The sequence below is a fragment of the Agelaius phoeniceus genome, chromosome 7 (assembly GCF_051311805.1).
Source record: "Agelaius phoeniceus isolate bAgePho1 chromosome 7, bAgePho1.hap1, whole genome shotgun sequence".
Lineage (NCBI taxonomy): Eukaryota > Metazoa > Chordata > Aves > Passeriformes > Icteridae > Agelaius > Agelaius phoeniceus.
Genome location: NC_135271.1, coordinates 26,676,350 through 26,701,833, shown reverse-complemented (window position 1 = coordinate 26,701,833; position 25,484 = coordinate 26,676,350). Strand labels below are relative to the sequence as shown.

General features: G+C 36.8%; 2 protein-coding genes across 2 annotated transcripts in view; one reads left to right on the top strand and one right to left on the bottom strand.

The window, feature by feature from the left end:
• The window catches only part of PDE1A (phosphodiesterase 1A), a 200,433-nt gene extending 197,065 nt beyond the window's left edge, over positions 1-3,368 (bottom strand). The window contains exon 1 of the mRNA XM_077181350.1: positions 3,350-3,368. The gene's annotated coding sequence lies outside the window, so the exon portion shown is untranslated. The remainder of the gene's footprint in view (positions 1-3,349) is intronic.
• Positions 3,369-3,370: 2 nt separating this feature from the next.
• DNAJC10 (DnaJ heat shock protein family (Hsp40) member C10) lies at positions 3,371-25,415 on the top strand. Its single transcript, XM_054636144.2, has 23 exons — positions 3,371-3,510; positions 3,785-4,143; positions 5,728-5,893; positions 7,380-7,430; positions 8,748-8,830; positions 9,010-9,141; positions 10,051-10,144; positions 10,362-10,439; positions 11,608-11,651; positions 12,009-12,146; positions 13,472-13,561; positions 14,294-14,407; positions 15,184-15,298; positions 17,071-17,198; positions 17,461-17,577; positions 18,337-18,438; positions 19,454-19,609; positions 20,515-20,648; positions 21,102-21,155; positions 21,528-21,675; positions 22,157-22,276; positions 23,435-23,551; positions 23,822-25,415. The coding sequence occupies exons 2-23, from the start codon at positions 3,943-3,945 to the stop codon at positions 23,831-23,833; spliced, it is 2,394 nt and encodes a 797-aa protein (XP_054492119.1). The 5' UTR covers positions 3,371-3,510; positions 3,785-3,942; the 3' UTR covers positions 23,834-25,415.
• Positions 25,416-25,484: the final 69 nt, after the last annotated feature.

Below are 25,484 nucleotides of genomic sequence, written 5' to 3'. Positions count from 1 at the left end.
CAACAGAAGCAGATGGTTTATATTGCTTTACTGCTTAATTAAACATTTTATATATTCCATAAAATGGTATTTGATGGTGCCCTTTCCAACTGGCTTTCTAAATTTAAATTACAAAGTAATTTTATGTATGTACCATATTAATCAAATAATTAAATAAAATATTCATATCTAATACCAACTTACTGACCTAGCTTCTATCTTCTAATACATATGAAAAATCTAGTTGTCCACTTCATTCCTATTTCTTCTTTATGGTAATACTAACTTTTTCCATCATTCTACTGGTTTCCTTTATTTTAAATAGTCCTAATTTAAAAGCGAATATTTTAGATTTTTCCTTTTTATCCCCTTTACAAAAACAGGATAAATAAGATGAACTATTTTATGAAATGAAATATTAAAACAATCACCAAACAACATACAGGTTTGGATACTGCTGTAAAAGCTAGACATGACTACTGCTGAGTGTGAGAGGTTTGAGATAATGAAGAAGGCTTAATGAACTCACTTAGAAAGCATTTCATAAAAGACAAAAAGGTATGCTGCCCCCAAGTTCCCCAGGGGAAAATAAAATCAGGTTACACAGCTCTACAAAGCCACAATCAGACAGTTGGCAGAAAAAGGAGGGATGAAAAGAAAAAACTGAGCCTAGTGAGAAAAGGTCTCAAAATCCTTATTAAGTACAAAATTGATGCAGTAGTTTCAGCAAAAGGAAGGGTTTCACAGTTATTATGTATAGCTCCTGGCATGTCTTTATAGAGCTGATTCAAAACAAACAGTAGAAGGCAGAAAAAGAAACAACAACAATATGGTCACTGATCCAGGGAGATTTTTTAACTCACTACCAAAGACAACGTTAGACTAGAATGAACTTCAGTCTGTTCTCTGAGTTTATAGATCAAAGAGTGAGAAAAGGTAACAGTGCATGCACAAATGGCCCTGCTTAGCTACACTGCGGCAGGGTCCTTACATAAGCAGGTGACAAATGCCTATCACAAAGTGAAGGGTGACTTTAGTGACTTGTGAGTCATGTGGAGTCATTTGGGATGGGAGTCATTACACCCTGCATGAAAACCAAAGCCTCTGGCACTAGGGCACACTGCACATTTTAAGCTACAGCAGCTTTTCCTGGTTCTTCCTGGCCACTTGTTCACCACACTGAAGCTCAGAACTCCAAGTCTCTCCAGCTCCTCTTGAGCCAAGTCCACACCACCGAGCAGGGGAGAAAACCAAAACATTTATAGATATTCTTAATCAATGAAATGCTGTTTGTCACAGCACAGCTCTTCATGTATCACCAGCACAGTGTACAAAGAGAAGCAACCCATCTAGACATGCAGACGCAATTTCATAAAAAATCAGCAGCTGGGGGGGAACACAAACAAGCAAAAAACCCCCAACATCAACACAATAAAGAAACAACAAAAAATATAGCATTTTATTAAATCAGAACATCAACTTGAAGAAAAATTGAGCAATATGATAAACCTAGGATAGTTAGGTGTTAAAATGATCAGAATCTTCAAGACCACATAAAAGCATTCGCTCACCATCTCTTTTAATGCTCAAATCAGCCATTCAAAGACATTGACAAAACGAACAGCAGAGTAACTCATAAAACTCACTACCATTCAAGCAAGTATTTGAGTGAATAATTACAGACATGCACCGCTTGCAAATATATAATATCAATTTAAATTAAAAGTTGTTCTTATTAAAGTTTTAATCACAACTGAAGATCCAGAAATACCTATTATTGTATTCCTCCAGCTAAACAGGAGAGCTTTTACCCATTCCACAATATATAGTTCATTGCACATGAGCTCTGAGAGAGAACTGATTTTCCTTACCTGGAAACACTTGACAGTTACACAAAACTTACTTCAGACAGACACATTTCATATGTCTTATGTTTATTTATATTTATATTATATACTGAAGTGTTGTAATACGCCTTATTTTACATATCCTCATATGCTAAATGAGCTTTTAAAGACTCCAACACATTAACCCCACCCCATCTGAAAGACCCCAGGTCACTGAATACACACACACAGGAACAAGTGTTGCAACAAAGAGTCAATGCTTCTGCATGCAGTCTCATCTAAATTCCAAAAACTGAAAATTAAAAGCAAAGGCACCACCCACTGAGCTACTTTGGCATACAATCATTGGGAAGGAAATATAAATGTTTCAGCAGATATGTTTTTCATCAATAGTTTGACAGATGTTGTGGTTTCTGTAATAATATGAACATTATAAACTAATTTTTCAGGTACACTACACTGGAGCATATCTTTGTATTTGTTGATTCAATAGATTTTTTTCCCCAAAAATATTTCACAACAGAAACTTATTCAGGTAGACGAAACTAAGGAGCAAGCTTAATTCCTCTTCAACAATGAGCCTTAGGTACTCCTATGTTACTTTAATATTGTCAGAAGCAAAAGTAGTCAGAACTTACGATCGGTTCCACCTACATAAACGAGAGCAAGGGAGTGAACCAAGACATTTGACATAATTTCAAACAAAGCAAGTGCACAGAGGGGCAAACGCTAAGAAACACTCAATTCTAGGCATTGCAATATAATCCTGAAATATCTTTGAAAGAGAAAATACTTGCAAAGACTTCTTCCCATGTATATGTATTGCATAACCCGCTTTTTAGGCCCTACTCATTAAACAACGAACTTTTTTTTCCTCCACAAACGGTGAAAACTGTTCAGTGCTTAAACTATTAAGTGTTTAATAGTGCTTAGCCCTACGTGAACTTTTAAAAGAAATCCCCCGCAACCCCCAGAACACGCCACGGCTGGCTCTAAGTCCCTAGAGGCTCTTCGGGCGGGGTGTGCGCTCAGGGCGCGGACACGGCGAGAGCCTGCGGCAACCTCCCCTGCCCAGCCCCGCCGCCCGCACCGCTCCACTGCCCAGCCCCGCCGGGGCTCCCCGGGCCCGCGGTGCCCTCAGCGGGCGGCGGCAGCCGGGGGCGGGCCCGGCGAGGAAGGGGCGGGCCGGGGCCGGGCCGGCGCGCCCGGAGGGAGCGGTCGGGAGGAGCCGAGCCCCCCGGCCGAGGCGGGCGCGGAGGCCACGTCAGCCCCGGAGCCGCCCCGCCCGCCTCCGGCCCAGAGCCGGATCCCGGATCCGGCCGCCCTTCCGCCGGCGCCGGGGAAGGCGCTGCCGTCCCAGCCTGCCCCGCGCCCGGCCCGCTCGCACCGCCGGCTCCCGCAGTCCCGAACCCGGGGCCGGCCCCGCTCCCGCTGCGGGGAGGGCAGAGCGCGGCCGCTGCCCCGCCCCGGTGCCTCCCCAGCCCTCCCGCCGCAGCCCGGCCCCGGCCCCGCGGAGCTCCGACCTGAGCGCTCCCGGCGGCAGCAGCGGCTCCCGGCGCGGGGCTCGCCCACCCGGCTTTGTCTGCGAGGGGCGTCCTTGGCGGGCAGCCCCCGCCCCGGGGCGGCGGCCGGCTCAGAGGCACCGGCCCTTCCCGCGGAATGAGCCCTGGTGGGGCTGCTGAAGGTAGGTATGAACCCTCCTACACCCGCCTTTTCTGATGCGATACAGGTGTGGGGCTTGTAGTGCCATTCGGTGCAGCTGTGTATGATTACCCCGATTAAGGTAACTGTTAAGAGATAGTCTACCACTTGTGTGGTTTCCAGAAAGAAGATAATTAGCCACCCAGAAACTTAAATGCTCACGTGCAATCCGCACAAGGTGATGTTGGGGTGTGTTACTAACCTGTGTTTATTGAAGAAGTGGTGTTTAATTGTTTTTTTCTTCTGTCATCTTACAGAGTGTCTCTCTAGCAAGACTTGTGACATGAAGTAGAACAGGCGTTTTAAAAAGCTCTGCCATAAATACAGCTGTATCTCTGAATGTTGGCACATTTACTGGAGACTCTTCCCAAAGTCTGTTTGAATCAGAGCCTCTGAAATTTCCAAAAGCTTCATAATGGAGTTTTTAGCATCCAAAGGAGATTATATGAGATATTTCAAAAGGTCTTTATTGCTACTTTTAGTATGTGTAATAGTTCTTGTATGCACTGATCAAGACTACTATAGTTTACTTGGAGTATCCAAAGAAGCAAGTAGTAGAGAAATACGACAAGCATTCAAAAAGCTGGCATTAAAGTTGCACCCTGATAAAAATCAGGTAAGTTACCTTTTTAACAAGTCAAAGGTGTCAACTTAATGGATCTTAGTGTTTAAACAAAAAGCAGTTTTAATTTATCAAAAATGTCTCTCTGTGAACCACCTGATAATAATATAGTTCGACTCAGATTTTCTGCAGAGAAAACTTACAAAAAGCGATAGAGTTGAATTTAGGCTGTGTTAAATTGCAGTAGTGAAAAGAGTCAAGATTCTTTAATTCTCACTTATATTTTTGTAACTAGAAGAAAACTTATTTGTGTACTGTATTCCCTTGTTGGTAAGCTGTTGAGTTTTCCTCTTTCCATTTAGTTTTGGGGGACTTGCTGTTTTCCTGCCCTGAAGTCTCCTCTAAACATCAAATAAGAACAGCCTGTTCTGAGACATCAGTCTCCAAGTATCAAATAGGACAAAGCAGACATCCCGGGACTACCAAGGGATAACAGTGGAGGTTACTCTGGACTAACTGGAGAGAGAAGATTGGAATGGCTCAGTCTGTGCTACTGTATTTCTGAAATACAAAGAAATCACTTTTAAACGTCATCAGTTTTTCCTTGAAATGACATGAAATAAGAAATTCATAGGAAATAAAAGGGTTTAGAACTTTGTATGTACAACTGCATGGAGTCGCAAAAGACAGCAGTGTTTCATATCAGCTCAGGGCCTGCCTTCACTGACTACATTGGAGCCTCTGACAGCTCAGTGAGAAAGCCAAATGCCAGCAAAGTTAGGAATTCCAACTTGTAGCTATGAAATGAAAGTTTTGTTTTCTCTGTTGGTACTTTCAAAATAATGGCCTTTGGGGTCAGATTCTGTTGTTTCTGAGCATGCAGATACTACTCAAGATTTTTCAACAGGTTATTTTCAACTTTAGCGATGATATATAGAAGATGAGCCCATTAGACAAATTCCATAATGGTAATGAATTTCCTGTGTATCTAGCTAAAACAAAAATCTTAAGAAAATGTCTTTTGAATGAAACGTGTTAGCAGAAGTTAAAAGAGCAGAACTGTGTGGCACATTTTGCACACACTGTTACACTGCACCTGTGCAGATCTCAAACTTGGATTCTAAATATATCTGCAGATTTTTCACCATTCTAACTCCCAAGCTATCTTGGGAACAAAAATGCTTTTTAAATAAAAGGAGGTGGCATTTGTCTACACTGTCAAGACCAGAAGGGATTAATCTGTCTCTAGCAGAGATTTTGAACTGGTCAAGTAGGGATTCTAGGGGAGTGGAAAAGATTATGGAGGAAATGGTATGTCTCCATTCTTGAGTATTTTTCTGAATTCCACTGAAGAGACAGTTGAAAAAAGAGGGTTCACTGGAGAATGTTACAGCCTCCTACCAGTTCACTTTGTATTTCAGTTGTACTTAGTGAGAATGGAAGAAATAAGAGGACAGACCTGGTTTGGGAAAGAAAACCTTGCTGTAGTTTGGTTTGAGATCACAGTGCAATGTCTGCTTCCATCACAACGGACATCCTTAGCAGGGATATAAAAAAATTTCCAAAGATAATTTTCTCAGCACTATATGCACTATATGGTTTATTGATTAATTACTAATTATAATTTTCCTTACATAGAATGATCCAAATGCACATGACAATTTTTTGAAAATAAATAGAGCATATGAAGTACTTAAAGATGAAGACCTACGGAAGAAGTATGATAAATATGGGGAGAAGGGTCTCGAAGATCAGCAGCAGGGAGGTCGGTACGAGAGCTGGAACTTCTATCGCTATGATTTTGGTAAGTTTTGATGTGTGTGCTTCTTGTTTATTTTTTTAAAGTGCAAAGATTTTTTTTCACTTAAATGTCAGTGTTAATATTTCATAAGGGCTCTTTTTAACTTTTTAATGCAGAAGACCTTCTTTGTTTAGTATCCTTCAGGGGGATTTTGAGAGGAAATTTTTGCACTGTCAAGCCTATTTGATATGCAGTTATGCAATTAGACATCAGTAAAGAGGTAACAGAAGCTGAAAAAAATAACAGAGTCATACCTAAAATGATCTTGAGACAAGTTGCTTAATGTTTGTCTGAACAAATTTTAGGTAGTTGTAGGGAAAGGCTGCAATTAGTGATTCTCAGAGCTGCTGTAATAGGAGTAAACTACAACAGGGAACTGAGGAACATAGTTGGATTGGGATGAAAGGAACAGCTGAAAGGAACCTCTACCTTGGCAACAATTTTTTTCTAGTGTTGTTTGATTTAACATGTCCCAATCTCCAAGAAATTAATGTCTGTGCAGATTGAAATTGAATAAACCAGTGGCACAAGTATCACAGGAAAATATGGAAATTAGCCTAAAACATCAGATTTAAATTTTATCTCCCTGAAGTTTCACTGCTTGATTGAGAAACAATATCCTGAAATGTCTATTAATCAGTGATTTAGGGAGCATCTATTTTTATATTTTATATGTGTGTGTACCTATATGCAAGTATAGCTTTATACACATTTATATGTATGGGTGAACATATGTACTATATTATGTGAGTTATAAATGGAAAGTAGTATGAAAAGTACCTTGTCACCTGTAGATATTAATTTCTCTCATTATTTATTTGCATTTGATCCTTGTGTACTTCAGGTGAAATGACATCTCACCATGTTAGGTACTGTAAAAATCTGCAACCATAGTAGCATAATATAATGCTCTTTATTAGTATTTTTGGTACTCTGCACTGCCTTTCTTGTGTAGTTGAAGTAGTGGAGTGTTTTGTAGTGATGCCCTAGGTAGGACTGGTTAGCTTTGTCTTCCTTAACTTCCTTACCCACTTCATTCCACTGCATCCACACACACACTTTTTTAGTAGAAAAGGCTGTGGCTGGAAACACGTTTGTGATCTAAATGTCTAGGTAACCAGAGGCTGAGAAAGTGTGGAAACTTCTGGACATTATATAAAGCTCTCAGTGAGAGCTGAGGCTTCTTGAATTTTAATCTGACAGCTGGATTATGTTATTTCTAACATCATTTCTCTTGCCATAACAGCAGTAGTTCAAATTCTCTGCTGGCTTCATGGTTGGTTACTAAATTATCAAAAGAATGTTCTGATAGTGGCTGTGGTAGCATGAGAGTGAGTGAGCTAGCAAGAGGTTAAACAAGGATAGCATTTTTGTAAAACCTCTGCCAGTTTAGTATTTCAACTTAAATCTACTGTCTTCTTCTGTGCATAAGATGATTGTTTGTTTTAAAGGTGGAAAAATAAAAAGCAATTGTTTGGTTTTTTAATAGGTATTTATGACGATGATCCCGAAATTATAACACTGGATAGAGGAGAATTTGGTAAGTTTTTTAAATAAATGGCTGTTTGACAACATGACAACCCAAAGTACAATTTTTACATATTGAGCTGTGTCTTAGTAGGCTTTTCTTACCTATCTTTACAAACACATGTTGGAAAATCATCTTCACATGAGAAAACAAAGAATAAAAAAACCCTTAATGCTTCCTGTTAAACACTAGTTGGCAAATCGATCAATATCAATAAACAGCTTGCATTAAGTTTTAGAGCTATTTTGTGAGGTCTGTAAAAGGATATTATTTGAATTAAAATTTTGTTACTCCTAATTTATTGTTGCTGTTTCTCTTGTATAAAAATGCACTTGATAAAACTTTTCTAATATAATTTTTTTCTGTGAAATCCAGTCAGTTGTGTGTAGTTCAAAACCAGAAGGTGATACCAGATACTAAATGCACAGCTAAGGAGAACAAGGTGTGGAAAGATAACAGTTTCTATGTGAATATTGTCCAGGTTTTTTTCCTTTTAAAATTACAACTAAGTTGTTTGTAACTAAGAGAGGCTAGAGTAAAAAATACTGGATTTTGTATGATTTTTCATCTGCATATTGAGTATGGTTTCCTGTGTGCAAGATTGGACCTACATGCTGAATTTATCTGTAAACTGTTCTAAGAGCAGACCCTCATGATTTCCCTGAGACCACAGGCTTTCTTTGGTTAATCTATTTGCAGGGTCAACATATTCCTTAGTTGTCTTTTTTGTGAGGATATTTTAATGCAGTCAAATAAAGGTTACAAAATCCACTACATGAAAATTGGACAGGCTGAAAGCCAAGTAATTAAAGCTGATAACTGCTCTTTGTGTATATTTTGTTGCTGTTATTTGCTTTCATAAGCAGGATGATTTATGTTTCCCTTGACTTTTCTAGTAATTACATTAACTTGGATTTTTAAATTACATTAGACATGATTTCTTCATAAAAATATTGCCAGGTGAGACTCACTAAATACATAAAGTAATATAAGGAAATGGAAAATTCTAGTGGGTAAAAATCTTTTAGAACTTGTATTTTGTAACTAGACTTACACTATCACACATTTCAGCTAGAATAATCTGCAGACAGTACTTTTTTTCTTAATTAATAGAACAGATGCTGAAAGTCAGAGTGCTAATACCTTCTGAGATAGGATTTTCATGCACCTGCCTACAACAGCATGTTCATCAGAGTTACTGTTACTGTGCCTGACATTAAATACTTAATACAGCTTTTGGGGAATACAGTATAGCAAAAATGTATATCCTAGATGTAACTACATTGCACATGTGCATGATTTACTTACAGTTTTCTTCCCTCCACCTAGATGCTGCTGTTAACTCAGGAGAACTGTGGTTTGTGAATTTTTATTCTCCTCGCTGCTCCCACTGCCATGATTTAGCACCTACGGTACGTAAACCAAGTAAATGAACTCTGAAAATTCATTGGTTTTAATAGCCTAAAACTTAATGGAGTAGATTTTTACACTGAAGCTGAAACCAGAGACAACAATTCAAAATTCCAGAAACAAAGCATGTGTTCATTATATCTTTATAGGAAAATAGCCTCTTTTTTGACTTTTTTTTTAGTGGAGAGAATTTGCTAAGGAGCTGGATGGAGTAATACGCATTGGAGCTGTGAACTGTGGTGATAACAGAATGCTTTGTCGAATTAAAGGCATTAACAGTTACCCCAGTCTGTACGTTTTCAAAAATGGAATGGTGAGTGATAAGACTTCAAGTGTTTTTAGCATGAAATCTGGAGAAGTATTTCTTTAATACTTGTTCAGTCATAGAGATTTTTTTATAAAGGTCTTGCTTTATAGTATGTTACTTCCTTTAATAATAAATATAACTTTTTCTTTACCTTAATCAAATTATTTTACAAAGCTAATGTCAAAAAAAAGTATTTGTTAATATATATAATTTATATTTTAGATATAAATAAATTTGAAATAAATGCTAATATCTTTTTACAATGGATTTTTTTAATAATTTTTCTGTGCAACATATCACTTTTGATTGGGAAGCTACTGTCAGCAGAGGTGCTGTAGCAAAGCAACAAGTCTCCTTGAGCAGTTTCTCTTATAGTGTTGTCAAGGACTTTTCACGTACAAAGCATAGTCTGTGGTGTTGAGTCTTAAAGAATATGACTCTATACCTAAAGAAACTTGGAAATTCCTTCTGCAAGATTCCCTCCATGCTACCTGCATGATGTGTGTCACTCTTTATAGCTGCTTGCTAAGTCGTGGTGCTGGGGTGGTGTACAAAGTGCTCTCAAATAGATGGGTACATTTTGACAATGATAAGTTTTAAGAAGTTGAATGCTAAATGGAGTGATGTAAGCAATTTTTATTTAAATAGAAATAGAATCATTGGGAGCTGGTGTTTCTAAGACTAAATTATCCTCATGTTGCAGCGTTTGGAAAGAAATCACATTACAAAATTTAAATTAAGGTTACATTTCAAACATTCTGATCGGGGAGGGAGAGAACAGCTGGGGTGGTAGTGAGGGGTTGGTCCTGCAGTTGCTTAAGTACTCTTAGAAGAACACAGTAGGTTTTGGGATGGGGTTATTTGCCTTTTTTTTTTTTTCTTAATTTTATAAACTTTACTTTTTGTCTTCTATAGCAACCAGTGAAATATTATGGAGACAGGTCAAAAGAGAGCTTAAAGAACTTTGCCATGCAGTATGTTACAAGCACAGTCACTGAGTTATGGGCAGGTAATGTTCATGTGTTTGGCTTGGGGGTTGTTGTTGAAATTGTTTTTACTATATAAAATATGGCAGAAACTATGTATATGACTGAATATGTCAACTATTGCTAAGTCTTTTTTTGAGAGTAAAAATATTTCATGTAATTTGCTAATACAAATAGAAAACCTTGTTTCATGGCCATGTTTAACTAGTCGCAAACTGATGCAAATTGTTTCATTCTTAGGAAATTTTGTAAATGCTATTGAAACTTCATTTGCATCTGGTGTTGGTTGGCTGATCACCTTCTGTGCTGAACGTGGGGGTAGGTATATTAAATATGTTTTAAATAATGTGACAAAAAAGATCCCTTTTGCTGCTAAAAAACGTCTTAGGTCACCACAGTATTTGGCCTGGGGGTCATTTAAGTTCTCTGTTAAAAGCAGTTTGGCAAAAGGACATTAATGGAATTATTATGTTATTGTCCTTCTGTAATGTCCTGTCAGTCATTAAAGCAGCACCGGAGTGTAACCCATCAGGAGGGGAAGTGGCAGAAAAGGTTTCTCCTTCAGTTTTCAGCTCAGGTGACAGCTACTGCTGAGGCACATGCCAGCTTCTTATCACAGCTGAGCAGCAGAAAGGCTGTATCTCCCCCTTAAACCACCAATATTAAAATTTAGCTGAATAAGTTAGTTAATAAGTTAGGTTTGCACACAGTAATTGCCTCTTACCACTAGTTTTACATCAGAGCAGTTTTTTGTAGCTGTTTGTCCCTGGCTTTCTTGGGATCAGTACTGGATACAAGATATGAGAAAGTTACCTTGGTTAGCTGGTGGAGCTAAGTAAATGCACTACACCTTGGACAAATAAAGACTTCTCAGCCTTATAAAGAGACCTTTGTTCTGAGAACTGAATAGCCAGAGCCTCAATCTTGGATTTATATTTGTAAATAGCTTGATTTCAACTTGCAGCCCTTTCATTATTAAGTTTTCAAATTTGTTTCACTTAAGGAGAAGTTGATGCATCTTATTAAAAAAAAAAAAACTGCATCCAAAGGCATCTATTCAAAGCATATGCTGTATTTATAATAGTGAATTATTATTTGTATCACAGAAAATGGATATTTCTGTTGAAATATCATTACAAGACTCTATGTAGATACTTAGATTAATTTGGTTTTAAACACTGATTAACAAATTTTAAAGGTCAGTCTTTACAGTGAAGAAAATAGTAAAATTGTTTAAATGAGGATTCTGTGTTGATGAAGTAAGAGAATGTTATTTGTGGGAGTTTTTTAACTTAGAGTAGACAATCATTAAGTGCTGATTATTAGATATGACAACTCCAGGAATACTGGATGAATAGCCAGGAAGCATGCCAGTATTAATGGTCATGTTTTTTGGGAGGAAAGGGACAATTCTAAGCAAGAGTAGATTTAGTGCATTAATAAGGTGAAGTTTTATGTTTGTAAATAAAATATTTTTGTTTTCCAGATTGCTTGAGTTACCAAACCCGCCTTAAGCTAGCTGGCATGTTGGTAAGCAGTGTTTCACTTTGAAAGCATTATGTGTTATATTTAAAACAAAATAACAGAAGTGAAAGCATCAAATTGTAACTAAAACTTTCACTGAGTTGAGTAGAACCAAGATAACACCTGTTAACTTTTAGAAGAATTCAATACTTTGCCCAAGCAGCTTTTGAAATAACTGGTTTTTTTAAAGAATTTTATAAAATAAAATTAATATTACATAATAAATTACAGTGTTGTTTCTTCTAATTTTCTAAGTATTATAAATAATTGCCTGTGTTGGGATTTTCAAAAGCATTTCTGTACCTGAAATTTAAAAATACTTTTCTTTGGATTTGTTTTATGTTGTTTTTTTCCTAATTACAGGAGGGTCTTGTTAATGTGGGCTGGATGGACTGTGGCACCCAGGGTGAGCTTTGTGATAACTTAGATGTCTCATCTAGTACTACTGCATACTTCCCACCTGGAGCCACCATAAATAACAAAGAGAAAGGAGGTGTTTTGGTATGACTTGTCTTTCGTTATCTATTTAGATAAACAAAGTGATAACCATGCTAAAGGAATGTATAGATCATTTCCAGACTGATGATACACAACTGAAAAGATGCTTTTTTCTTTTCTCTTCTAAGCTGGTATGTTCTGCATGAGCTTCTATCCCTGTGTCTGCTCAGGCAGTGATCCTGGAGGTGATTCCAGTTTGCTGGGAGAGTGAACAGCAGCCTGTGACTCTGCCTGGCCACCTCCCCAGGAGGCTCCCTGAGCAGCTCGGGGAGTTGAGGGCTGGGAAGTGCTCTGGGACTGCCCCAAGAGCTGATTCTAAACCTGCTGTCCTGGCAAGCCTGGGAGTCTCTTCTCCCGAGTAAAAACTGACAGGACAAGAGGAAATGGTCTCAAGCAAGGGAGGTTTAGATTGAATGTTGGCAAATCTTTCTTTAGCAGAAGGGTTGTGAGGCACTGGAAGTGCCCTGAGGGATGTGGTTCAGTCAGTATCCCGGGGTATTTAAAAGACGTGTGGACATTGCACTTGGGGACGTGGTTTAGAGTAGTGAACTTGGCAGCTGCTGACAGCTTGGACTTAAATGATCTTGAAGGTCTTTTCCACCCTAAATGGTACTATGGTCTTTGATGTGCCCCTGATTTTTTACTCCAGAAATAATATGCAGCAGGTATCACAAGTTTGAGAAATGCTACCCTGACATGTGTGATAAAAGTACTCCTACAGTGTCTGTCAGTACAAATTTTACTGCTCAGTTCTATTCTAAAATTGCAACCTACATTTGTGTGGTAGTTTTAACTTCCCTAATTGATGGGAGACATTTCTGTTTGAAGCACGACTTGTTCCTTTATTGTCACTACTGTTACCTATATTTTTAAAAGGAGGAAAATAAATTGCAACCTACCCACTTTGAACCTTTTAACTTACCAACTCAGTTACTGATTCATATTACTTCCAAAATTTTACAAGTTAAGGAAACCTTAATATCTCTACAGTGCAGTTATGAAAGGCTGTAAAACTAGATTGGAAATCTTGTAAGCTTGATTGTTGGATTTGGTGTGAAATTTGAATTTCACGCTCTTGGTCCCTGTCTTGACAAAATACAATTTCTTGAGTTGAATATTGTAGGCAAGTGAGTTAAAAGCAGGATTCTGATAGTGATGTTTGTGGAATTACATGTATGAAAAAGAAGTTGATCAAATAAAATATTATTAGCTGCATTCTCCATTTGATTGAAGGGAACAAATCAGAATAAATTCCCTGACACTTTCAGTACTAATCAGGTTGATGTTTGTAATTCCTTGTAATAAAGACAGTTAATTCTCTATCCTAGTTTCTTAACTCCTTGGATGCCAGAGAAATATATCAGGAAGTAATGCAGCATCTACCAGACTTTGAAATCATCTCTGCAGCATCATTGGAGGTAATTTTTTAAAAATATGCTAAGATTTCTTCAAATAATGTATTTTTATTGTTATTTTCTACATTTTTCAAATCTTGTTTACACAACAACTTAGCATATAACTGAATATTACTTCTTTTTAACTCTACCCAACATTATTTAACATTGTTTGTCTACATTCACTTCTGTTGTTTAGCAAAATAACAAAAGTAAGGGGAGGAGATTTTATAGGAATGTAAGAAATCTCAGAAATTGCCATTGCAAATTTCTCTGCAACTGCAGTTTTCTAGTAATTTTTTGAATCAACTACATTGTAGAGAATTTTGGTCTAAGTGTGTTTTGTTTGGTAATTTAGAAAAGAAGAAAATACTTGTTAATACATGATAATTGATGTATGAACTGAAATTGAGTCTTAAAAGTAGCTCACGTCTTGGAGGAAAAACAAAAGTAAACCTCTTTCCACACTGGTAGTTGCACATAGCAGCATAATTTACAACAGGAAATCCACACAGAAACAACAACATTACAGTGCAGCTTGTACCCAACCCAGCTTGCTGGCAGATTTTTTCCACTTCCTTGATTATGATGCAGTAAAAGGAAGTTTAGTGGAAGGATTGTGTGAAAGAACTTGTTTAATGGAGGTCTTTTGGAGATGGATAACTTGCCTTTATAAAGCACAAAAGAATTTTGCACGTTGGTGTAGTTGGGATTAATTTTTTGTGGTGTTGCTTTGTTTTTCCCTGTGGTTTAAAGGACCGTCTGGCTCATCACCGGTGGCTGCTTTTCTTCCAGTTTGGGGAGGGGGACAAATCAAATGTGCAGGAGTTTAAGAAACTTAAATTTTTACTGAAAGATGAGCATATTCAGGTAAGAGTGCTCACTCATCTAATGTTAAATGCTGTTTACATTCCAAGAACAAATCATGGTTTTCATGGTTATTAGCTTTTACCAGCACATGCCACCTCTGGTACTGGAAGAGATATACTTTCTTATAGTAGATCTGCAGTAAAGTTTTTTATTTAAAGCAATCATTTCCTGTATGTTTTTAATAATTTAAAAGTAGAGAGAGATTATCTTTTAAATCTGCTCTGTTGTTGGAAGTGTTGCTGCAGATCCCATTCCCTTAATAATTATAAATTAACATTGCAACATCAAATTTATGTATGTGGAACTATTAATATAATTAATATATTAATTATTCAGAAAACCCTGTGATCATGTTGATTATTTTCTTAATAAAAAGAATCCAAGTTCAACTTTGCACTAAAGGCCTTTACAGATTGTATTAATCTATAAAGTATATATTTTTTTTAATTGTTGCTTTGACTAGAAGAATTTTAATTTTACATTTATTTTAGATGTCTTCTTACTTCCTTGCTGTTGTATTTGGAGAGAGGGAAAAGAGAATTCTTTAAGATTTTATTCCCCATTTTGGCCTTTAAATTAAAAATTAGCAAGCAACTTGATATAGTTATGCTGGTAGTTTTCCTTGAACATCAATTTTTTTTAAGATCTCTGATGTTTATAAAAAAGGCTATCAGTTTTCTATGTTTTTGTTTTCTGACTCTTACTTCCTTTCAAAATATGTTAATTGATATAAATTAGGCTGCATTAATTAAAATGGCATTGTCTGTTAAATATAGGTTGGGAAGTTTGACTGTCTTTCCTCACCAACCATCTGCAACAAACTGTATGTTTATCAGCCTTGTTTAGCAGTCTTCAAAGGAAAAGGCACTGGAGATTATGAAATTCATCATGGTAAGGGAAACTTTGGCAAGTTTAAATCATGACCTAATCCCTTTGAGATGACAAAATCTTTGGCAAACCACGTTTTTTTTCCCAAAGAACAGTTTTGTAGCTTTAATATTTGCAATCTTTCCTCTGACCATAATGTAGCCTTACACAACCTATTTATAATTTCCTTTGGTTTTCTTTTTTCTATTTTTCCTGGGTAAGCAGTCATCAGATGCTGAGGGATGTAGTTTGTCTTTGCAGTCTGTTTCAACATCATTTGCATAATGACATCCAAATGAAATCTCTGAAGCTGATCGGGACAGCTTCTGCTTTGGGTAGGATAACCAAAGAATGTTCTAAGGCACACCCTTCAGAGAGACCTGACTTGCTGGTTACACAGTGCAGCCAGTTTGACAAACTTGGATTTGGTTTCATGTACCACTGCACTAATTCCATGCTTTGTTAATTCTGTCCAAGATACTGAGACTTTTACCATTTACTTTCATTTCCAACATCACGGTTTCCTTTCAGAAAAGGCTGGAACTATGTTACTATTTACTGCTGAAAGGATTCAGTGATGCTGGTTGAAGAAGAAGAGAGCCTAAAGCCAAACTGTAGCTTGCAGGAGCAGGTGTAGCTTCATTGAGAATGTAGCACAAGGCAGTTATGCAAGATGAAGTTCTCATTTTTCAGCCTCTGAGGTATTAGAAACAGCCTGCTAGGATTAAGCCAGAACCTCAATACTATTATAACCAGGAAAAGTGAAAAGTTTTTCACTGTTTGGAAAAGATTAGGCTTATCAAGGGGAAATGATGATCCCATACATCTAATGATTGGTATAATATATATATATATATATATATAATATATATAAGGAAAAGCCTTATATACTTCCTGTATATACATTGCTGCAGAGAGCGCAGGAAGAGGTCACATCCATGCAGCATTTTTATAATGGTGTGGAATACAGTGGAAGAGAAGTACATTGGACTTCAGTGCATTTTTTTCTGAATGGTTTGGTTTACTATTTAGAAAATAGATGGCATGTAGAACATTCACCAATAGCCATCTACTCCAGTCTTTATGAGAAAATAATCCTCAAAAGAATCAGGCTTTTTTATATGCTATGTTGAAGGGCTTCAACAGTTTAAAATCTAAGAACAGTAATAAATCTTGGTAAGTCATTGTGCAGTGACTTCAGATTTGATTAACCTGAAGTTCTTATTCTCAGACAAACTCATTTCTGCTGACAAATACGTATACAAAGGTTATGAAGAGACTGGATCTTTGCCCACTGGAGCTGTGTGAGCAGTAATTTCAGTTACACCTAAATAGCTGTGATTTATCAATATAATTTATTTTGCTTGAAGTTTTAACCTCGTCAATCCCTTTGCCAAGTCAAGTGTATCTAGAATTGTACTTTTTAATTCCAACACAAGTAAGATGGTAAAATGACCAATAACGCTGTCACGAAAAAAATTTCATCATTTTGTTTGACAAAAACATGTTTTGTCTTGGATAAAGTATTTATTTGGCTAATATTGGGTAACTGTCCAGTTTAATATTTAGCCACATATCAACTATCAACTACAGTATGTCCTGCCTGCGTAGGTTTGGACAGTTTAACATTGTCCTCTTAAGGAAAAGTAACATAATTTTATGCTACATTTACTTAAGCAGGCTAGGTTTAAAGATTAGACAAAGGATCTGAAAGACTCCTATTGCTTTCAAAGAGTTTTCTAATTACACCTCTCATAGGTTAAAACTGAATTTCCTTTCTACATTGTTTTTTGAAGGAAAGAAGATCTTGTATGACATTGTTGCATTTGCCAAAGAAAGTGTCAACTCCCATGTCATCACACTGGGACCTCAGAATTTTCCTGACAAAGATAAAGAACCATGGCTTGTGGATTTCTTTGCACCGGTAAATATTTGATATCTGTATATTCCTCCTTCTAAAATATGTTCTGTAACTATGTAACAAGGTACTAAGGAGTAGCTAGGAAGTGCCCTTCAGCATCATGAGAGGGTGTTCTAATTCCTCTTTCCCCAGCAGCTCTAGTTCCTAACTGGGTTTTGTGTTTAGTGGACTCTGTTGTCAAAGCAGCAGATGATTAATCTCGAATATTCTCCTGAGAGCTACCTGTGGGAAAAGCAATTGCACTTACTTGCATTTTGTCTTCTAGTGGTGTCCTCCTTGTCGAGCTTTGTTACCAGAGCTGAGAAAAGCATCTAAACATCTTTATGGTCAGCTTAAATTTGGAACACTAGACTGTACTGTCCATGAAGGCCTTTGCAACATGGTAAGCTGCAGGAACTAAAAATAAAGAAATACAAATATAATCTTTTCAAACAATATCATTTTCTTTGGATTGGGGGTAGGAGGATATGGGCAGACGATGTTTGTCCTTTAACGTTACTTTCCTAAAGGGCCCTAAATTGAAGAGGCACTTGTATCATTTTTTTTAAAGAAGCAAACTATATAAACACTATAGATAATGTATCAATGTGGAATACAGGCAGATTTTATTCTAATTTCATAGTGTTACTGGGAGACTTCAGATGTCTCAGAATTTAATAATTCTGGGCCTGGGGTTAATGTCTGAAAAGGCATGGAAAATGAGCAAAAAAGGATGAACTTTTTCAAGTTTTATTTAGATGTGTTTACCCACTGAGGAATTCAGATGATGGGAACTGGCTGTGTTCAATGGTAAACAATAGTTATTCATACAGTCCAAACATTCCATCTGAGGACTGGGAATAGTTTTAAAGCTAAAGCTTAGGAGGCCCATGGATTAATTGCTGTGTTTGTGGAGCATAGCAGAAGAATTACTGGCTGGTTTTTAAATTGAGAACACAGTTTGCCATCTCTAAATACAATTGGCACCTTCTCTGTACTGATTTGTTATGGTGTCAGATTCTCACCTGCAAGTAAGCCTGAGCACTTGTACTGTACAAACTGAACAGATGAGCAGCTTGAGCCACCAATACCAGGGACAGTTAGAGGCAAGTCCAAGAGCCTTAATCATTCTGTGGAATTTGTTACTGTCTTGTTTTATCAGCATAACATTCGAGCTTACCCAACAACAGTTGTGTTCAATCAGTCTGATGTTCATGAGTATGAAGGACACCACTCAGCTGAGCAAATCTTGGAGTTTATAGAGGTATGTAAATAATAATGTTGGTTGCAGTCTTCTTCTATGCAGTTCATACACAAATACATTCTTCAGCTGGAAGATTCTAAGATTTTTTTTTCTTTTAATTGGACAAGGAAAATAAAAAGTGAAAAAACTTCAGGCAAGAAAAGTGATCCAGCAACTGTCAGTCAGAGACTTGACAACTAATGGATTCATTTCCCTACTCTGTCACATAATTTATTTGAGATCATTAGCAAATAAAAAAAATCCCTTCCAATCTGCAAAATAATGATAATTATTTCTATCTTATGGAGAGAATAAGGGAATGAATGTTACAGTACTTCCAACTTTTAAGGTGGAAATGCTTCACATACACAGCTTGATATAGGAGGGGGTTCACATTTTTGTCAATTAGATTGCTGCTGTCCACATTTTTCAGCTGTCCTTGAACTTTAACTGCAAATTACTGGTATTGATCACTGTTGATGCTAGAATTCTGGCACCCAACTTGGCTCCAGCATTCAGGTTCACTGCTATATCTACAGGCTCTTTTTCACTTTTTGAAGAGACATTTCTCTCTAGGTAGCTCAGAAAAAGCAGCTTCAAGAACATGCAGAAACAGGTGGAGATTAGTCTTTCAGTTGGCATTCAGAGGCCCATAGTGCACTATATGTGTTCTTTTGGAGTCCAGCTTAAATAGCATGGCTGAGTTTTGTAGCACCTGTTTCTGCTAGATAAGCAGGATTTCCTGGTTTTTACCTTCTTCTATTGAGAGAAGGCAGAAAACCTCCCTTTTGGAGCCTGGGTGTACTTTTTTGATAGTTTTTCTCAACAACTTAGGCTTTTAAAAATAAGATTTTTGGGTGCAAGGAATGTCTTTTAGTGCTTCTATGCCTTTCAGTGATGTGGGGTCTTCCCTGACAGAGCAGCAAGCAAATTTCACAGAACATTCTCGAAATTTGGCACTGTTTATACATGATGGCCCTAGACAGGGGATACACTGTGCAACAATGAGTTATGTCTATGAGCTATCTTTATTTAGGATCTTAGGAATCCATCAGTGGTGTCCCTAACACCAGAGACATTTGCTGAATTGGTTCAGAGAAGAAAGCGAGAGGAGATCTGGATGGTGGACTTCTACGCTCCATGGTGTGGACCTTGCCAGGCCTTAATGCCAGAATGGAAGAAAATGGCCAGGGTAAATCACATTCAAACACTTTTCTGCTTTTGTTCCTCTTCTGGGAAATTGCTGAGATGGCACAACTGCTTTCTTAAGAGAATTGTCAGCTGAGAAAATATAGAGTCTAATACTGCCACCAAAACAGGCAATTCCTACCTGACAGTTTTGTATTGTTCCAAATACAAAGTTTTTATTCAGCTTTTTTAAAGCTTCAATACACTGATACTGTATTCCAGTTTTTCATGTTGGTTACAAGTGTGTAAGGTCATTGTAGCATTCTCTCATTTGCAAAAGTACTATTATTCTACTGACAACCATTCCTGGAGGTGTTCACAGGAATTTGAACTAGAAAATTTGGGGGGGAAAGAAGGGCTTTGGAAACAAGCCTGTGACTTTGAGACATTTGGAACTCAACTAGGAATTATAGCCAGGATTTTCTATCCTGTTGGAATGTCTTTGAAGTGTTAGTAGCTCTGTAGGACACATTGAGTAATCATCAGCTTCCCTGCCCATGCTGGGTAGGTTGGGCCTTTGCAGCAAATAGCGTGTGTTCAGGACAGGGTCACAGTGACACTACTGGCACATCTGCACTGCACCAGCATTGGCACAGTTACTGAGCTGTCATGGGGCACACAGGAACAGGCCATTCTTTGCACTAAATAATCCCACTCCTGAGTGCCTTTGAGCTAAGGTAGGTGCCTTGTGAGCCCTGTGCATGCAGCCTTTACTAAATGTGTGCATGATGGGAATGCACCTGGGTGGCTGGCTCTGGTACCAGTGATCTGCTTACAGGGAAGAGGAAGGCCTTGTGATAATCTTGGTCTGTTTTGTTGAGATTTTTTCCCCCAACTAAGAAGTATTATGGAAATTGTAGTAGTATTGGTTAACATATTTGATGGTAGGTTTTCTTCTTTCTTTTTCAGATGTTAAATGGATTAATCAGTGTAGGCAGTGTGGATTGTCAAAAATATTACTCTTTCTGTCACCAAGAAAGTGTTCGGGGCTATCCTGAAATCAGACTCTTTCCTCAAAAATCAAACACGGCTCACCACTATTAGTAAGTACATTGCTTCCTTTTGGGAAACATTCCATGCTGTGAAACAAGACAAATACACCTCTTCTGTTGTGTAGAAGATGGTTATCACAGCTATTAAAATAGGCTATTAGGACATTACTGCATAGCATTGGCCTTGTTACTTCAAACTAGGGATTTTATTTTGCCATTTCATTGCAGTAATTTGAAATTACACGCGAATCTTAATTTTTATTTCTTCTTTCTCTCGTCTTGGTCTTCTAGTCCTTAATTTTATAGGTTTAAATTCTGTCTTTGAAACTTTTCATTTATTCAGATTTGAAAGCAGGATAGAAATATATCCTAGAACATATGCATTTACATTCTTTATTTGATTATCACCACTCTTCAGAGTAAGTTGTTTGTAAGGTTTTTTCCTCAGAATAATTCAAACTACTGTGCAACTGGCTTTTTGTTTTTTCTTTTACATTTTTATAGTAGCTACAATGGATGGCACAGAGATGCCTATTCACTCAGAGGCTGGGCATTGGGGTAAGTTACTGCACTCAACTTTGTTCATAAACTGCTTGCTAGGATAAATTAATATTTAAATACTGTGTAAATCAAGAACTAGAAACACTTGGGTATATGTATTGCTTAATTTAAGATGTTCAAGTTTCTACATCCTTTAACTTACTGCTTTTAGAATTTGGAGAAATAGCATACTCCTTGTTGTCTACTCATCTCCTGCAGACCATATTATTTTGTTTACCACATTTAAGAAGTTATTCTCCTATAGTTCAAAGTGTGAAATAGGGATTTCCAGACTACTCATGTTCTTAATTTCAGAAGCTTTTCTTAAATGCAATTTGCTATTGTTTAAAGTTTTGAATGCATTCTGATTGTTACTCTTCCTTTACACAGGTATTTACCACAGGTGTCTGTAGATCTCACCCCTCAGAGTTTCACAGAAAAAGTTCTGAATGGAAAAGATCATTGGGTCATTGATTTCTATGCTCCTTGGTGTGGACCTTGCCAAAACTTTGCTCCTGAATTTGAGATGCTTGCAAGGGTATGTTTTTAAATATACTGGAAGCTTGTTATTATTGTAATGGTTAAAATCTTACTTAAAGTGCTGATGGCACTTTATTTCTTAGCAGTCATCCAAAACCCACAATTCTTCCATGAGCCTACTACCCAGGGAGTGCTGCACGCTTCTAGGTCCCACTAGACAGTGGGTGTTGTCTTCCACAGACAGACACACAGGGGACCCTCTTTCGAAACAGATTTCAGCTTTTGATGGAGTGGCCTTTGGAGCTGTGGTGTGCTTTTGTGCTTTGCCCTGAATTCAAGTACAAGTGCTCTCTGAATACAAAGAGAGACACCTGGCACAAGGCTGGCAGTCTGGGAAACAAGCAAGGAACTACTCTGAAATATTTCAAAGATTTGAGCAACACTTTTCTTTTTAGCCACACTGCTGGCTTATTCCACTTACTTGCTTTTACTCACCCATGTAAACTTGTAGTTTGTTTCTAATAAATGTTTCTTTTCAGGCTGTTAAAGGAAAAGTAAAAGCTGGAAAAGTAGACTGTCAGGCATATGGTCACACCTGTCAGACTGCTGATATCAGAGCCTATCCTACTGTTAAGTTTTACCCCTACCAAGGAACAAAGGTAAAATGTTAGTGTTGAGCAGATACTGTTAGTAAATGTATTTCATTTCACCTTAAAACTAAAGAGAATACTTCTGTCACATATTTAAAGTGAATTGTTTATATATATCTGTATCTCCAAATAATCAGTTTCAGTAATACTTAAAATAGTAGGACAGTGATACAATAATAACAAATTGCAAATTAATAGAACTAAATAGAATTCTAATAATAATTAAAATGTGGGCTTAATCAGAACTAGGGTTTGATTTGCAAGGTCTTGGGTGACAAAATGTTTTTCAACTTTTACCAATTCCATCACCAACTACCCTTAAGTAAATGGTCTCTCTCTAAATGAAATACAGACAACTTCTTTTTGGCTAATGAGAAGTATAATTAAATGTTGTTATTATATTGAAAGACCAATTTAGACATCAAATGTATTGTAAGACAGATAATTAATTAAAAATAGATGGTTGTGTTGTCTCAAAAACAAACCTTATCAAACTGTTTCAATTATCAGTGGGACTCTTTCAGATCAACATTTCCTACTAACAGAGTGATAGTATAAATTAAAAATACAAGGAGTATTCAGATATTTATAGGGATTGCCTTTATTCTTGTAATACTAATAAATTTCAGAAACATTATAGTGACTTTTTTAATGTATTAATGCTGAAGAAAAAGTATTCACTGGTTTCTGATAGAGAACTGGCTTAACTTATTTTCCTTTTTTTTAACTGAATTTTTAATGGGAAGTTCTAGAAATCTTTCGTGGCACAATCCCACCAAATTCCATGAGATTTTCTGTGGTGAAGTGTAAAGACATTGTAGGTCTTCAAAGTAGCCCCCCACAGCAACAGATTTCTCATAGATTACAAAGTGGCAGACTTGTAATAGCTATCTAGCTTAAACACTCACCTCAATAAATGTGAGCAAATTGTAACTATTTCAGGTTTCTTTAATGATCAGAACAAAATTAGTGTTGTTCTGAAAACTAGCAGCTAAGAGTGGTTCTTAATACAATGCAAATTAGCATTGTTTAAACAGAGACAAAAATATATTCATGAATCATAAATCAAGCTACCAAGGCCATTGTATTCTGCCCTGCTTTTCTCTTGAATTTTGTCTGAAAATTGTGTAACATATTACCCATGCTCTATTTTTTTTTTCTTTTAAGAAAAGTGTTCTTGGGGAATACATAGACAGCAGAGATGCAAAAGGTATAGCTGACCTTTTGAATGAAAAATTAGAAGCAATGGAAAAGAAAGAAAAAAGAAAAAAATCTAGAAATAAGGTAAGAACACTTACTGTGGAGCCTTTTCAAAAGACTTGCTATAAATAATAACTATTTAAAATGATGTTAGTATTTGTTCTTTATCCATAGTATTAAATGCAAATTACAGAGGCAAGATTGGGTAAACTTAACAAGATATTAACACACAGCTGCTTAAGAAATGTTTTTCCAATTGAAAAATTATTGCTACTGAAAATTTTAAAATCATATGAAAAAATATTTTTGTTTGTAGTTTCAGAGAAACTCCATTGTTTATTTTCTTGTCACTAGGATGAACTCTAACTGGTACTGAAGGTAGATACAAATCAAAATATTCTGAAGCTGTGAAGATAGAAGACACCACAAGGAAAATATAAGGATAGTTACATTGGTGACAGGACAAGACACATGAAAACAAGTTTGAGTTCACAATCATACACAACTGTATGAGTTCTGTTAAACTGTGGGGAGATGAAAACATTTTGGTTTTGGTGGAGGCAATGTTTCTGCATGTCCCTCTTCTTATATACCAGCTACCTTCTTCCTGGCCAGACACTGGAGTTGACCAGAAATGTGGACTCTATCACTTTTGCCTACCCATTTACTAGCTCCTTATATTTTTTTCTGTCTCTTCTCAAATGCTTTTTGAATGTGGCACTCAGCCTGTGGCTGAATATGCACTCAAAGCACTCTGCAATGCAGAACATAATGACGGATTGTCTATTTGACAGACAAACAGTTGGACCTGATGATTATTCTGCTTTGGGGTTGCATTATTGTCTAGTCAATGGTTAAGAAATAAAATCAAGAACTGGTAGGAGGATATGTTTATTGAATTAAATTGCTCTTGCTCTCGAGTGGATTACTCTGTTGTGGCAGTGGTGATGCCACCTGGATGAACAGAACGTTGAAGAGCTTTAGTTGCTTGGTTTAGTTTTGGGATTGTGTTTATTCTTTTTTTTTAAGTAAGAAAGAAAAAATAAAACAATTCAAATGTGGTATTAACTTTCAAAGTTTAAATTATGGAATAGAAGCATCTGGTTAAGTCATTAGATCATTACTTTTATCATTGTCTTTTTAAATATGAATGTATTCTGTGGACATATTTAACCTCTTTTGGCATTACCACTTTCCCTTTCCCTGCAGACATATTTTTAGGTGGGGTTTTTTTTTGTTTGTTTTTATATAATCTTCAGGCAAGCAGGAGAGCAAGTGCCTTCTTTAATTTAATAATGAACACTGTACATTGCAATGTCTCCTCATACTTCTTACTAGAATTCCTGCTCTAAAGAGTAATATTTTTCAGAGCTTCTCCATAGACAAGAAAAATACAGCAGATGACAAAATGTCTGCAAACAACTGTTTCATGATTTCAATAAAATGCTCCCTAACTCTTGACAGATGGAATTTCCTCCCTTCTCTCTACGTATTTAGACCTAGCATGACTGGTCAGTGTATTATGAGTATTACAACTTTGTAAATACATTGTTATTGACAAGTAACTTATTTCATGAAGAAGGCAGCAAGAAATGAAGAGATACAAGTAACTGAGACATTCAACTGTTTTTCCCCTATTCTCAGGGTTGCCTCTATTGATTTTTCATTTTTGCAGCATATTATTCTAAGAGTGAAGAGACTATTGCATCTATTTTTTAATAAAGTAGATCTTCTTACATCCAAATTTAACTTCAAATTCAATCACAGTTAAAAATTAAAATTTTAAAACAAACTGTTTTGGTCAGTTTTTGCATATCACTGTAACTGCACTTCCTGCCTTCTATGCCCTTCTTGGAGAATGAGGTCTAGGAAAAGTTTTGAAACATATTTAGCCTCTGGGGAAGAGGATTTAGTTTAAATATCAATAAAGTTCATTTTGAAGATATAATTCTGTATCAAGGTATTCTCTTTGTATCCAGATTTTTAAATTTCTGAGAGACCAAATGGATGCAGCTGG

Coding starts and splice junctions, on each gene's coding strand:
- DNAJC10 (XM_054636144.2), top strand. CDS start 3,943: ATGGAGTTTTTAGCATCCAAAGGAGATTATATGAGATATTTCAAAAGG. Junction 11,652..12,008: donor TTAAGCTAGCTGGCATGTTG/GTAAGCAGTGTT, acceptor TCCTAATTACAG/GAGGGTCTTGTTAATGTGGG. Junction 17,199..17,460: donor TTGTGGATTTCTTTGCACCG/GTAAATATTTGA, acceptor TTTGTCTTCTAG/TGGTGTCCTCCTTGTCGAGC.